Source organism: Drosophila simulans, chromosome X (genome assembly GCF_016746395.2).
Source record: "Drosophila simulans strain w501 chromosome X, Prin_Dsim_3.1, whole genome shotgun sequence".
Lineage (NCBI taxonomy): Eukaryota > Metazoa > Arthropoda > Insecta > Diptera > Drosophilidae > Drosophila > Drosophila simulans.
The window spans coordinates 14,365,533-14,381,277 of NC_052525.2; the positions used below are offsets into that span (position 1 = coordinate 14,365,533).

Below are 15,745 nucleotides of genomic sequence, written 5' to 3' on the forward strand. Positions count from 1 at the left end.
CACGATAATTCGGCCACCATAAAAACCAAGTTATTTCAACTGGTTCATTTCGTCTTTATTTTTAAACATCGTGGCATACATGGCATTTAAAGTATTAGTTTTGGCATGCCGCCGTCTTTTAATACGATCAACAAACAATAATCTTATGGTACTAGGCAAAAAAAAATTGATATATGCAAATAGGGGAATATCATAGCAAAATATCGTCTGCGTCATTAAGTATAATCAAAGGTTAGAGTACACGCATACAGATTACACTTTATAAATACGCATATGTTTATGTTTAAGGTCTACGTATGCCTAATCTAGACTTACTAACTATGGACCAATCGAGCGACTAATCGAGACCTATGTCTAAGCCTAAGAACTAAGTATTTTCGAAGTTGTAAATGCAATGTCTAAACCAGTTCCCAGGGATCGGGAGATCCAGGGCCAACATTGATGTTCCTCATATACATACATGTTCCGCGGAATGTGGTCACAAACAAATAGAGCTCTTAAATTTGGCAATAGGTTGAGGCACATATCGCTTTAGGACCTCCATTTGTCCGTGTACCATTCCTGATTGAGACGAACAAAAAAAAAAATCACAAAAATATTTCTTAGCCTACGAAGATCCGTCCTCTGGGAACTTAGTCGGAGAACTTCTCCTTGAGCTCGCGGCGCAGGATCTTGCCGGTGGGATTCTTGGGCACCTCGTCAACGAAGATCACTCCGCCCTCGAGCTTCTTGTAGTGGGCCACCCGTTCGGCCACGTAGGCGGAGATCTCCTCGGCGCTGGCTTTCTCTCCCGGACGCAGGACGACAATGGCGCGTGGTGCCTCGCCGTTGAATTCGTGGGGAATACCAAAGACGGCCGCCTCCAGGATCTTGGGGTGGTCGCGCAGCACTGCCTCCAATTCTGCGGGTGGCACTTGGAAACCCTTCACCTTGATCAGCTCCTTCATGCGGTCAGTGATATAGAAGAGACCGTCCTCGTCGTAGAAGGCCACGTCGCCACTACGCAGCCAGTTGCCCGGATAGAAGGTGACCTGATTGGCCTCATCGTTGTTCAGATAACCGGCCATCACCTGGGGACCACGGACGCACAGCTCGCCAGTGGTGCGCGGACCAACGCCCTTGGCATCGCTTCCATCCAGTGGAACGATCTTGGCCTCCGTGCTGGCCGGCAGCACTCCGGTCGAGGCGTACACCTTGTTGCCCTCCGGTGTCAGCAAAACCACGGGGGAAGCCTCTGTCATGCCGTAGCCCTGCTTGAAGACAGTGTTCGGGAACCTGTAAAAGGACATGGCATAAGTTTGAGTCATCCTACAATCCCGCGATGCCAACTCACTTGTTCAGGAAGCGCTCCACATCGTGCTGACCAATTGGGGCCGCTCCACTCATCACCACCTTCAAGTGGGGCGCTGTTTCCTGCGTCAGCTTGGGATGGTTAATCATGAAGAGGGCTGCAAAAATTAATACAATAGATTAAATACATATTATAGAGCTTTTAAAATATGATATAATCTATATATAATACGATATATATATAATCAAAAAAAAGATCATCTGCATCGTAAATGAATACTTTTTAACTTATTTGTCATGTTGATCTACCAAAACCGGTTTTAAATAAGCTTTTGCTTTAATTATTTTAATCGTCAACGCGAAATTAAAAGTAGATTGGCAGCAAACAACAATAAAAGCACTCCGAAACTAAATTTGCTATCAAATATAGGCTTGCCATTAATTCCTCAATTTTTTTCAGATAAATCCACTATTGCTTTAACAAATAAAAAGTTCTTTAAAAGCTAGTAATACAATTAAGCTCTATAATACACTTTCCACTTACCAATAGGGGGCACCAAGTTGAGGATGCTGCCCTGGTACTTGTCCAGCGACCTCAAGAAGTCATCGGGCTTGAAGCAGGGCATGGTGGCCAGTCGGCAGCCCTGTCCCAGTTTCGAAAGCATCACCACGGTGAGGCCGTAGATGTGGAAGAATGGCAGGACGCCCGGCAACGTGTTCTGCGGACCCATGAGATCCAGTGGCAGGGAGGCCTGCACCTGCTCGCAGTTGCTAGTGATGTTGTTGTGCGAGAGCATCACACCCTTGGGCAGACCAGTGGTGCCGGAGGAGAAGGGCAGGAAGACCATATCGTCGGCGGAGGCTTCTTTGGGCGCTTTCAGATCCTCGTAACGCACATTCTGGGTGCTCGTCAGCTCGCTGAAATCGATGGCACCCTCGGGCAGGGCCTCATCGGCACTGGTTCGGACCACGGCGATGGGTATCTGCCTGCCCACCAGTTTGCTGGCCTGGCTCAGTGTGGCAAATCCGGATACCGTGCCCACCAGGAACTTGGCTCCGCTAAAGGTCAACTGCCTGGCGATCTCGTCTGCAATCGAAATGTGGCGATCAGTGAGACGGTCTTTCGACTTTGGAACCACAAAATACAGATGTCACCACATAAAGACCCCCAGATAAGGAGCCTTTGACGCACTCAAGAGTCACCAATAAACAATGTACAGCGGTGGTCACGCAAATAGGTAATTGCTCGCCTAACTGCATCACACTTACACTTTAATGTGCTCTTAACTTTTATGAAGAATTTACGGTGGGCAATCATGATAACTACACACAACTTTGTTCGCACAAATTTTAAATGCGCTAAGTAATCAAAATAAGTTGCCGTTTCAGTGCATTTTAAGGGATCATTTAAACAAGATACCTTGAATGCTTTTAGCAGGTTAAAGAACACTGCTATCATTTACAATAGCCACTTAAGAGATCATACAACTTTGATGGTGTTTCTGAAATTTTAGAAATATACCTATACTAAATATTGCTTTATCTCTTTGGTAAATTACTATCTTTGTTATCTGTCATTCTGTTCAGGAATTGCTTTTCTTTTCTAACTCGCTAACAATTTGATAATATTACTGCGAACATCGCTGTACACCCGGCATTTTTAAGAACAAAACAAAGTATGGGCGCAAAACCCCTTGGATTCCAAACATACCCGGCGTGTAGACGGGATTCACTGTGGTCACCGTCAGTCCCGCCTCAATGGCGCCCAATGTGGCAATGGGATACTCGGGAAGATTCGGCAGACAGATGGCCAAAACGTCGGGCTTTTGGAGATTGAACTTGGTCTGCAGACGAACGGCAAAAGCGGCGCTGGCATCTCGCATTTGGGCGAAAGTGTACTGCCGATCGGTGATCACACAAACCTAAAATAAATAACATTAAGAACTATTTACATGAATATTTAAAGGTAGTAATGCAGTAGTTGATTTACAGTACACAACCCTATCACGATTGTATAAATATATGTTAATCGGGCAAATATGCAGATAACGATAAATCAAAATCAAGCAAAGCCTGGGAAAACCCAAATGGCTGGCACTCGAATCTTATCTGAAGAATGCCTCAAGTGGACTCATATGTTAGGGTCGTATATTTATGGGAGATCTTGTGTATAGTGTAGCTATAGTATTGAACAGGTGTCATGATCGCAATGGTGAAATTAGGCGGTACAATTATACCCCCCATACACTGTTGCCACTGATATGGGTTAAATCGTTTACCACCTAATTAGCAACAGAATAATAAAAAATCCTAATGCGATAAGATAATCCATCATCGTCCAATTCGAATGACAATGTCAGCTGTTTTATTTATCTAAGCTTGTTTGCCATTTTATCAGCGCACGTTTAGCTAGCTATTAAATAGATTACAAGTAGTGCCTTTGAGATTTAGCCAAGGTCAGTACGTGGTGATGATCTGGATTATTTGAGCGGTATTAAAAACTGCTAACATATATTTGAAGTTCAACCCTTGATATCAGTACCCAAATGATCTTATAATTATTCTTCCCCTTTGCAGGGCCTTTCGCTGGCCTTGACTTCTCGTGGGTCTGACCTCAAAACCGGTTTGCAGGGCTAAGGTGAAGGTTGTTTCAAGCAAATTTGCAAGTACCAGCTAAATGGGTGGGCCTAATGAGAAAGGGGGTGGTGGCTCGCTGATTGGGGGATTGTCCGCCTAAATTTGCGCAGTCGGAAATCGCATTCGGTTAAAAATAAGCATTATAAATAGCCGCGCCGCCAACAAGTTGCTCAAATTGAAGAAAACAACCCACAAACGAGGCAAACACACAACTTGACATCATAATGAATAAATAAGCGAGTAAAAAATAAGAGAATCATTTCGTGCATTTGCCATGTATATGTAGATTTGCACCCCTCTAAAACCGACGAGCTCCCCGTGGGTCCATCGAAAACCGCTTCGCTTGGCTTCAGTCGGTTGGACGGTCCAAAGTTCAGTGGGGCAAAGTACAAAGTCTGCAAAGTCTAAACGAGTCAGCCCCTCTCATACTATCTGTCTCGCTCTGTCTTCCTCTCTCGCTCTTGTCACCTACTCTGCAGCGTTTGTTGACTTTTGAGCGGCGAAGAACTGGCCGAAAAGTAGCTAAGAAATAGCTAAAAGTATCTCAGATTGTGGCTGCTCATCTTAGAGATACTTTTTCATATTTCCAAAAAGGAAATATTAATAAAAAGGAGTGCATTTTAAAAGTTAGTACAAACAAGCTAACAACAGTTTGATGGAGAATATACCATTTATCTCTACATATAGATTTAAATAAATAAATAGCCCGTGCGTGACTATTTAATAGCCGAATTACCAACATATGATGGCAATTTGGAACGCCGAGCAAATAAATACAGAGGAGGCTGGACTGCTGACGTCGGCCAACGAAAGAGCAACAAAAATCAAAACAAAACCATCAAAATTATCAAGCCAAAATAAAATAACCCCAGGCGTAAATAAGTCGGAGGCAATTAAAAGCGCATTATATGAACGCATCAAGTATTTTCGGGCTCGATTCAGGGGTACAAACACTTGAGCGAGTGGAAATTGATAAAAAATGAGTGATTGCACCAAATGAATCATCATACTATATTGCATTCCTCAAACGCACAAACAGTCAATTTAAAATCCAATTTAAAGTGACAATCGAAACCGTTTACAAGTTACATAGTCCATGAGGCATTTCTAAGAAAACTTTGTTGACTTACAGAAAGAAAACAAAAAATAATAAGAAGAGCACGTAAACAATTCTGATATCAAATGAATTCTATTCCCATTGCTGAATGCACATGTAGATAGCTCTTGAAATTCAAGTAATAAATGCGCTTTCTTATTCGCTACACAGAAATAATAACATAAATATTTGCACAAAGCCCTAGTGTCTTTATTAACTGGAACAATAGCTGATCCGTCTTACGAAAAATCTGAAATATAATGATGACACGACTAAATCGTTATCTTATCGAGAAGAAACCCTTGGGAAAAGTGAATTATTTCTTCTCCATAGCTGAGTAAACAATTTTCACTAATCATGGGGGCGCATTAGCAAGTCTAGCGGGCGTGGCAGTGAGTGGAAACAAAAGGCGAACTTTGTACTTTTAATTGCATTTTATTCAACAATTGGCTCGGGGCTCCGGTTACGCCTCAGAAATAAAAACAAAAAAAAAACCGGCCATGTGGGCGATTACTACTCGGTTATATCAGACCTCAACCTCTCCTATATTGCACAAATGATGGCAATAAATTTCAATGAAAACTGTTTGCACTTTGATTTGCACAGGCACTATATACACACATATGTATGTATATATAGAGCTTCTAGTTACACGACGAAAAGTGAAAAGTGTAAACAATTGGCGAAGGTCGCCAGGGGATCGTATAGGCGCTTATATTATTGTTATGCATGTGGGTCTTAAATTACATCGGCTACTCGTTTATCCCGTTGACAATAGCTGGACGCGATTCATTTAATCGCGAGATTTGCTTATCAGGAATCCCGGGCAATTTGCCCCAACCGCTTGACTTGCGCCCACTGAGCCATGGATGCGAAATCCGGAACGGGAATCGGAATCGAAATACCATAGTATTCCGGAAAGGAACAACGATAGTGTGTGGTAGTAGCCAATGGAGAGGCCGGCCTTTTTTGACAAATAGTAATAGTGGGGCCTGTTTACTACATTTCACTTTCGCTCTTATCAGCGCACCTTATCAGCACAACCCGTCATTAGCGATGTCCGATAAGGGGACCGATGGCGAACCGGGGGTCTTAATGACCCAAATACGGCCATAGACTCCACCTAGACCCTACCTCCTATCTCAATGATAAGTGGTGATAAGTCATGGTACTACAAACGTAAATGTATCTGCGACTACGGGGGGGAATTGCGATGGAGGATACAAAGATACGAAGTTCGGCACCATTGCAAAATATTGTAGCAATCGCAACGCAGACTGACGAATGCCAGCGACCGTATAAATATCACTTTATATATATATAGACGTAGGTTCAGGTTCAATAAACCGCTATAAACAAACAAAGAATTTCTGAGCGGCGCCTACGACAACGAATGCAACCATTTCGATTGCGTGAATTTATGATGCGATTGGGTTTACGGGGACTTTAATTAGGCTCGGGTTTACGTTCACGTTTACGTTTATGTTGGGCCCATTCAAGTGGTAAATTCGATTTTGATTGTCGATTGGAGAAGTGATTAAGTGACATTCTTTAATATATTGTTGCGATCTCTGGGATGCGGTATTGTCATTGGGTTTTAGATGAATGGTTTAGAACGAGTGGGTTCTTTTGTAGAAATGCCTTTCAGTAAACAACTATAAATATTGAGATGTATCATCAATCAAGATCATTACACTTTCCTAGGAAAACACTGGTATTATGTTTATAAGCTTGGGAACCCTAACAACTCCGGACATTTGCTATCGATTTTCAAATGGACTTAGATTCAAGAACCCTTGGATACTCAAGAGGTAAGCTTCTTTCTTAGGTGGTAAGCCCAAAAACTACTTGAGGGTACTACTTTATACATTGCGCTTCTAATCACTTAAATCACTTTCAATCCTTGATCACTGATCACTTACCGCTGCCGTGCGTCGCTCCCACTTTTTGAAGTCGCGCCACACGTACTCATGCAGCGGTACGTTGGGAATGGTGACGGGGTCAAAGGGCGAGGTCTTGTAGTAGCCGTCCTCGGGGCTGTAGTGCAGGAACTTGTCGGTCTCGCTGACGCTCTGCGTCCGCTCCCGCTGGGCGCTGGCGGTACTGGTGGTCCGCTGGCGCCGGTTCGTCGTGATGGAGCGCGTTGCGGCGCTTCCAAATGCGGTGGCGCTGCGCATGCGCAGCAGTTGAGCGGCTGGGTTCATGGCTGGATTTGAAAGTTACGCGGTTCTTCGCTCAGTGTAGAACAGAGTTTGGGTATTTCTTGTGGGGGCTGGCTCTTCGAGATGCGAAACCAAGTGTTACTGCTGCTGCTGCTGCCACACGTCTGCTGCTGTCGAGTGTTGAGACACGACTGGCGACGCCGTGCGGCGCTGAGAGAAGTAATACCGCTGCTGCGCTCACCAACCAAGCAACACCAACAAAAACAGATACACGGACGCACGATCGCGTTGGCGGTGCGCTATATTGCTCTCTCTTTCGTGCATACACTGAAAATAAAATATAATTACAACTAATTTTGATTTATGATAGCTAAAGCGGACTTTTATTGCTGATCTATGATCTAGTCATGATGGTGGGTCATCATTTAAAAAAAAATCTAAACAGTTATATTAATTGTAAGATCTTTAAAAATCATCAATAATAAATAATAAGCCGATCAGAATAGATAATTATAATTTGAGCATACCTTGGTTGATATATGCAATTTCCTCAGTGTATATGCAGCTTTGCTACTCTTTGCCTTCTTCGGAATGCACTCTCTTACTTATCCGCTCTCACTCTCAGCAGACTGCAACTGTAAATTTTAGAGGGAAACGATCTGTCAATAATATATTGCTACTTAAAATGATCCCAAATTGATAAGGAAACTGAAAAAAAAGAAGCATAAATATCAATAATATATATACTTGTACTATCTTGAAATATTTTTATAACCGCTACATTAGTCATTTGATACACACACACACTCGAAATGAAGCCCTTTAAGTTGTCACGTTGTTCCTTCGAGAAGTGGAGGTACCAACGCACATATAATTACACCTTTAGTTGCTATTATTGACACTTGAAACATTTCCAGTTGAAGAGGCTGTTTCGAATTCCTTCCAGTGCACCACTTGAGGCAACTCCCGTACACAGTGGCTGTGAAGTGCTAGACTTGCCTTCCCACGCACCTTCCCCTCCTTGAGAACTCTTTCGCCACCCCTGCCTTATCGTTATCGCGATGCAGTGGCTTCTTGATGTCTGCGCATGACTTGCAGGCCTTTCCCGCGCTTATCACTAGAATTTCGGTATGGCGAGCCATCGATGAAGTGGTATATGTATGTATGTTAGTATGGCGTTGAACCTTGAACACTGACTCAAGAACCGCTAATCCCGTTGGAACACCTGAACTGCAATGAATCGGATTTCATTTACTCATAGAGGGGGATTTTGCACTTTATTTACTGGCCAGATGAAAAATAATAGTTTGCTATGAATTTGCTTATACGTATTTTTTAGGTAGGTACATTTTCAGCTTACCCCCTAGAAGGACATTTCTTTGGGGTGATAATACCTTCTTGGCGCTTCATCCAGAGTTTGGTAGAACTGGAATATCTGGTGCACGCAAAAAATGACCTTGAAGGGAAGTTCAACCTGTGGTTTTTAATAACATTGCAATTACTTTCTGGAACTAAAACTAAAAGAATAACCAGTGCATTCACCCTCTTGGGAAACTCAACACTCTGTTGCCAAAAGTTTCACCAGCTGGGGAAAATTCTGCGTTTGAAATGGACACTTTCAAGACGGCAATGCTATTCACGTTTTATATAAATATATATATCCCATGTATGCAGTATGAGAAGCAAAAACAAATCCCCGCAAAGCAGAAAGAACAGCAACAACAATTGGAGAGCAACGTAAGCGGAGCTCAAGGCCAAAAAGAGGCCCTCTACCTTTCTCCTCCCTCGACCACTCACACACTCTTACACAGCGAGCTCTATGCAAATGAGTGCTCTCTTTCTCTTACATCGATCGCGTTACAGTTGCACTTGCATTGAGAGAAAAGAAATGAAAAGGAGAGAGTTACAGTGGGCCTGATATCCAGTTTTATATAGTATGGCATTATATGGATGTGGGATACTTGTTATTCAATAGCTGATTGCATTTCGAACTTATCTTATGTACACTCGCATCTAATGTGCTTATTTTATTCGCATAACAATTCAAACAGCATTTTTAATGCAACATACACACCATATCTCGCTCTCGCTCTGCCCCCCGCCCACGTCTACAGTTGAGCTCAGAATTATAGCACCATAGGCTAATTAATTGTGAATATTGAAAGTATAATGGCTAATTAAATTAGTAAATGTGCTAATGTATTATCTGTTAAGTTTGGTATAACCCGTCTTGAATATAAAATTAGAAACTAAATGATAAGATCTACTTGTGTAAATAGAAAAGATACTGACATTGATTGCTAAAACGCACTTGATTAGTAAACATATTTTGTTACACAACCAACTTTCTCTTTAGACTTACATATAAAGAAGCCCAATGATCAATACGTATTATCTTTGTAATATCAATAGAAGATTTTAACATATCTTGCGTACAGATGTTGGATATGCTAAAAGTTTGAACTAGCCTGTGCGGACCATGCAAAATGTGTGCGTTTCGCGAAAACGAGTCGTCGTACTTTCTTGGTGGCTATTTTGTGTTGAACTTTGGACCCTGGCTCAGCCCCCTTCCCCTTCTGGCCAATGAAAGCGCGACCAAAACAAACTCCAAAATGTTTATCCCAGCAAACCAGTTTTTCTCGACTTCATTAAGACGGTTGCATGTGTGTTTTTGGCTTCGTTTTTCGTTGCGTTTTTGTTTTGTATTATACGTCTGTTTTTCTTTTCATTTGCTGCAACTCCAACATGTTTATCTTGGCTATTTTTGAGCTGGGTTATGGGTGGGATTTAGATTTCAGGGGTGTTGGGTTCAGCTTTTTCGGTTTTATCAGTTTTTAGTGGGGGGATTTGCCACAGGTTACAGTTTTTCGACAATCACTCACGCAAACACCTGCGCACTAATTTGGTAATCTGTCGTGCTCAGTGTTCGCTGGGGAACTGCCACCAACTTGATGCTCTCCCCAAAAAATGGTGGGTGCCGAGGAGGGTGGAGGTGGCGGGTCTGTCCCATAGTGGCTGCCTTTGCAACGCGCTCTCTTTAAAAGAGAGGAAGATGGTGAGCGAACGCTGCTTGCGGGGGTGGTTCTAGGCATCAGTAATGGTTTTTTAGCCTTTATTTTACAAATTCTATATTTTTTTATTTTAGTTTGTAGTACCTACCTACCAATACCGACCTAAATATAATACTCTTGCAGAGCATATTATTCCATTCCTCAATTTTTATATCAAATACTTAATAGATAGAGACAGTATTATATTTTGTCATGTTTCATGAATATTAAAATCATTTTAAGCATCAATATGAAATCATTACATATTATTAAATAGGATTCTTAACCTCAAGAAGAAGCCATTTGAGTATGCTTCTAATCCCAATTTCAAATAGATTTATTTATTAAGTCCCTCTAAGCCTAAGTAGGTTGTTCCTTAGGATAAAGTGTGATCCATAAAGCTTAAAAAACAAAAGCTTTATTACAATTGAAGCGTTAAGAGCAATGTAAATTAGCCTTGTTGTTGCACATGTGCGCTACCTGTTGGTCAATTGCCAGTACTCGGCACGACATCCAGATGGCGCTTTTTTTGTTTAATATTTATTTTTTTTATTAAATTTTGCTAATATGCGAAAAATACAGTATGACGTAAAATTTAAAATTTTCACTTGTTTTCACAATTTAAGGTGCAAATATTTCCTTTGTCCACCAAACAACATCCTGATAACCGTAAAATTCGAGCAGTTGCTTGAGAGTCGACCGCACCGAAAGGATACAGTAAAAGTTGATAGACGAGATCAAAATCTTGAACAAGAAGCTGTCGTCTGTAGTCATGTTCACTAAGGCATCTATCACCATCAATAACATATCGATAGATGTAGTGGTGGCATAAATCGTTAACCAAGGAGCAATGTAATCCGGCTTAAGCTGGATTCAAATAATGTTTACAATATTTTAATAGAATTCAAAGAAATAAACATATTTTTGTTCAATTAGTGTACGAATAAACGAGTTTTTGAATAGATATCGTTTTATGTACATATATTATTAATATTTTTAGTACTCACAGTTGCCAAGGCGTATAGCAGTAATGTCCACGCCGTTAACATTAAAATGCTTCCGATGATACGAAAGCGGCGCAATTGCCTGTCTGTGAAATTCTTTACCATCCGTAGCCGATACGTCTTCTTCGGATGCGGCTTCTTGAGGAAAATGCTTATGAATTCTAGACAATTGTGAGCCTGTTTTGAGGTAGGTGTAATAAATTCTACATTTTTTGCCTCAACTATAATATAAAGCAATTTGCATTTACGCACCGATCCAATGAAACTAAGGGCTAGAGCATAGTAGAACATAAGGGGGAACATCTTCTCGGAGAACCAAAACAAAGTGCCTGCTCTCTCATTGATCGCATCGAAATTAGGCGGGAACTTCCAGATGGAGTATGTTCTGCAGGTGGGTAAGCGTATTTGCATGTACATGTGCACAAAGTAGCACAGAACATCAGAGAGACACATTTCGGTATACATGGCGAACTGGGCTAAAGTTTGTACAAATAAATTTTGAATTTATAAAGGAAAATTTTTTTATAAAAATGAGTACAAAACTATTGACTGACTGAAAGGTAACGAAAAAAAATATGGAAAAGATTGGGGCATTAAATCGTGGCCAACTGCTCTCTCTGACAAATTGATTATTTTTTGATAAGGCAAATATGTATCAAATTTTGGAGTCCCTGATATCAGCAGGATTAGTAGCAGTAATTATCCTTTATTTGCGACAATTTATAGCCATGTTATGATTAAAACTCTCCTAAGCAACTATTTTTTGCATCATTTCTTCTCCGTACTTTTAGAAGAAAATAGTCAGTGGATTTTAAAATCGATAGGCAACGTACCTCTTTGCCATTTAACCGTTTTTGCCATAAGTGCTGATATATCGATACTAACGTGAGTAGCGCCACCTAGCGGGTGTGCTGCACGCTGCACGCAATCGATGAATATCAATGTGAAAGTAACGGTACAATCGGCGGCGACATCGATGTTTTCCCAGCTCTAGCAGCGCGCAACTCACTCGTAGTCGACTTTTAGGTGCGTAGTCGCGGAAAACTATGAAGATGCAACTCTCGCGTCGAGCGGTCCTCAGAATCCGGGATTCGTCCTCCAGTTCGAAAATCCAGCGAATAAATCCAGCATTTTGTGTGCGCCAATCGAATACGATTTTTTTTTATTTTTTTTTCGCCTGGCATATTTTGTAAATTACAACAGTGTAATCGGTGGGAGGGGGTGGTGGTGTCGCGAGAGGGGTTTTATGGGAGGGGGAAGTGGGGGCGACGCGCACGTGTCGACGTCGCAGTCGGCAATTGTTGCACGCTGCTGCTCCTACGCGTTTCTTGTTTCATGTTCTTTCTTGTTTGTTGTGTGCTTCTTCGTGTCCCGTTAATTGTTGTTTCTTCTTCTTGTCCTCCTCCTCCACTTCCACCTTCACCATCGCCGCTCAACTGCAGTGCAAAGTGAAATGCGAAGAACGCGTTGCAGAATAATCACATCGCAAATACGACGAAGGCAGGAAAAATTGAAAAGAATTGAAGAATCCAGCGAAAACCAGTGAAGAATCGGAATTAAAGAAAGTATCGGAATCAGCGGAATAACACTAAAAATAAACATACTTATATATATATTATATATACATATATGTATATATATTTAACCACCATTTAAAAGCAATCAAAAAGCAACCAAACAAACAACAAAAAGCAACAAAAGGTAATCACAAAAAGCTAGGACGAAATATTGTGTAATAAACTTGAATTTCTTTTACTTGCGGCAAAGAGGGGAAAAAAATAAAGAGAAATAATATATAGAAAGAGAGCTAGCGAAAGGGGAAGAGTGAGCGAGAAGGCGGCATAAACACACTTCTAATTGTAATTGTTGTCTACTGTCGTTCTGCCGGCGTCGCTGTCGGCGCTAAAACTTTTTCCTGGCGGCGCAAAAGAGACAGCGCGAACGGCGAAGTTTTGCCCGAAAGAAAATGTAAGGCAAAGCAAAGAAAATTGAAATGAGCAGGGAGCCAGGAGTCGGGAGTAGTGGAAAAATGGAACATAATAAGTTAAATTTGCGTGCTCTTGGTTTTCCGTCGATTCATGCTTCGCTTTTGCTTTATTTATTTATTCAGTTTTGCGCTACTTCCTTATTGTTTTCTTAATTTCTTGATGTTTTTCCTGCTATATTTATACCCCCCCATTTAATGTGTGTCAGCCAACAAAAAATGAAATGCGCAATTATGTCAGCAACCAAATAAAGCGAAAAAAGTCTTAGCAACTACATCAATTGGTTGTTTTTCAAGTGCAACCAACACACAAGCACACACACACACACAACGCACTTTGCGGTTGCATAAGTGTCAAACGCAACACACGCTTACAGTTTGACAATTATTGCGCTTAGAAGTTTAAAATACAAGAAAATACGTTTATTTTGTGGGAAAATGAAGTCTATATTATTTAATCAGCACACTAATGCCCATGTGGCAACTTAATCTAGCTGCAGTGAGAAAAGTAAAAAGGTCCTTGAGCAGAACACCAAATAAGTGTGCTATAAATATTTGAAGGACTATTTGCATTGTTTGGATAAGCAAACTTAAAGTTATTATTTCCGGTGCTCGCAGAGCGAAAGGGTATATTCGATTCGTATATGTTTTAGTGACAAAAGTTTCAATGTACAGGTGGAAGAGAGTGCAAATGTGGGTGGCCTGCGTTAGTTGACATCCGCACAAGATTGATATTGATGCCCTTTACACCCACACAGGCGCGCCATTACCAAACGCTCCCAAACGCACACACACACATATACTCTCACAAACACACACGTACTGTGAGTCACAGCAACAGGAAACGGGTAAAACTACTTAAATATTTAAAGCATTTGATGCCGAAAGGAGAGGGGGCGATAAACAGAGCGAGACGGAGAGGGGGAAATTGAATGGGTCGGCCCACTTTTTGCGCCTGGAAGTATGCAAACAATGCCAAATGGCACCAGCATAGAAATGCCGAGTAAATCTTGAGAGCAAGTTTTCCGCCCGCCGAAGAAAACGCGAAAAACCCACAGCTGGGAGAAAATAAAATAAGGAAACCGAAAAGAACAACCAAATTCACGAGAAGAGCCCAACAATTTTGTCACGCATGTGTGACTTCAAGTGTGTGTGTGCCTAAGTGTGTGTGTGTGTGTGTGTGGGCCAAATGAAAAGAGCCAAAACATTAAAAATGTACCAGCAACCACAACAACACAAATGACAAAAATAACAAGAATAACGGGAATAGCACAGGAAAAGTCCAAGCTGACGGGCGCCGCAATTTGCTGTCAACATAAAATAAATAAAATAAAAAGAACAAGAAGCAATACCCACACACACACACTCATACATGGCCAGTGTATATGTGTATATATATTGTTGATATATCTTTTGTACACTTTTGGCAGTTGACTTTTAGCGCCGACTGTTCCCATTCGCATTTTCACGTTCCCACTTTGCAATTTTCAATTTTACTTTGCGCATATTAAATAGCACAAATCGTAAATTAGATTCGCCACACACATAGTCCTATCTGTGCACTGAACGAAAAATATGCAGCTTTAAACAGAAAAAGAAATATACATATATTTTAAACGGTTTATTTTGCATACTCATTATGATCAATATTCAATTTTGGTAAACCTACATACAATTTGCATACAATTAAGTTAGATATCGAAATTGTCTAGCATCTCCCATTTCTATCAGTGTATTTTCTCTGGCTCCACTTTTACTACCCAAAGTTAATGAAGTGTAAGTGTTGGGGAAGGGTAAGGCGCTAGGAATATCCTGCCTAATCAATCAAGCGGCACCAATAAGCCTTTAAACAGATTTGTAAATTTCAAGCATTACGTACTGTGCGAGCATTTGAAAGGTTTGCTAACGGATTTCCATAGAATATGTTAAATGTCTAACTGCCACCCGTCGCATTTTATTTTTTTTTTTTTATTCTTCCCCTGACCCTCCGCAAGTGTTTAATGTTTGACATCCGCTGGCATCCGTGTTGCCTTGCCGTCGCTTCCGTTTCCGGTTGGTGCTGCACTTGCCTGCACCTACCCTGCTCCCCTACTCTTCTCATAACTGCATTATCGCTTATCAACACTGAGCGGAAATACGGTCATTCATAAATGATTTGCCGTTTCTTTTGGCTCATTTACTTTTCGAAGCAAATCATATTTCACCAATTACATCTATTCCAATTGCCTATGTATATTTTAATATATTATTTATGTTTTTTATTGGATAGTGTTGTATAAGGTCTTTAAAAAAGAAATGTAAATAATGTTGAGCCTCATGGCTTAATATTTATCCAGGAGCCTCGTGGCAGGTCCCGCCATATTTTTCTACTGAGGTTTCTTTGTGCTGGCAGTGCGGCACTTATCGCTTATATGTATGTACAGTGAAGCCAGACCAGTTGGACCACCTGCTGACTTCCTGTCAGATTGTCAGACTGTTTGGCTTGGCTTTTGGCTGCGGCTTCTTTGCTGGCAGCTGCTCGC

The 15,745-nt window shown here is 41.3% G+C and overlaps 3 protein-coding genes across 16 annotated transcripts in view; 1 reads left to right on the forward strand and 2 right to left on the reverse strand.

The window, feature by feature from the left end:
• Positions 1-33: 33 nt before the first annotated feature.
• On the reverse strand, positions 34-7,228 carry LOC6725974 (4-coumarate--CoA ligase 3). The gene is made up of 5 exons (XM_016172571.3): positions 6,946-7,228; positions 3,002-3,212; positions 1,835-2,377; positions 1,334-1,448; positions 34-1,275 (listed from the first exon to the last, which is right to left on the reverse strand). The coding sequence occupies exons 1-5, from the start codon at positions 7,225-7,227 to the stop codon at positions 633-635; spliced, it is 1,794 nt and encodes a 597-aa protein (XP_016039335.1). The 5' UTR covers position 7,228; the 3' UTR covers positions 34-632.
• A 122-nt stretch (positions 7,229-7,350) lies between these two features.
• On the reverse strand, positions 7,351-11,816 carry LOC6740134. The gene is made up of 5 exons (XM_016180811.3): positions 11,492-11,816; positions 11,243-11,416; positions 10,716-11,102; positions 7,713-7,820; positions 7,351-7,512 (listed from the first exon to the last, which is right to left on the reverse strand). Exons 1-3 carry the CDS (start codon positions 11,702-11,704, stop codon positions 10,857-10,859), a joined length of 633 nt encoding a protein of 210 aa, XP_016039337.1. The 5' UTR covers positions 11,705-11,816; the 3' UTR covers positions 7,351-7,512; positions 7,713-7,820; positions 10,716-10,856.
• A 363-nt stretch (positions 11,817-12,179) lies between these two features.
• Positions 12,180-15,745, forward strand: part of LOC6725975 (potassium voltage-gated channel protein eag) — a 63,162-nt gene continuing 59,596 nt past the window's right edge. For 12 of the 14 annotated variants that reach the window (XM_016173921.3, XM_016173914.3, XM_016173916.3 and 9 more), the window contains exons 1-2: positions 12,213-12,375; positions 12,682-12,940. The gene's annotated coding sequence lies outside the window, so the exon portion shown is untranslated. Of the gene's footprint in view, positions 12,376-12,681; positions 12,941-15,745 lie in introns of all 14 variants that reach the window. The other 2 variants (XM_039297435.2, XM_016173924.3) reach the window with 2 other exon arrangements.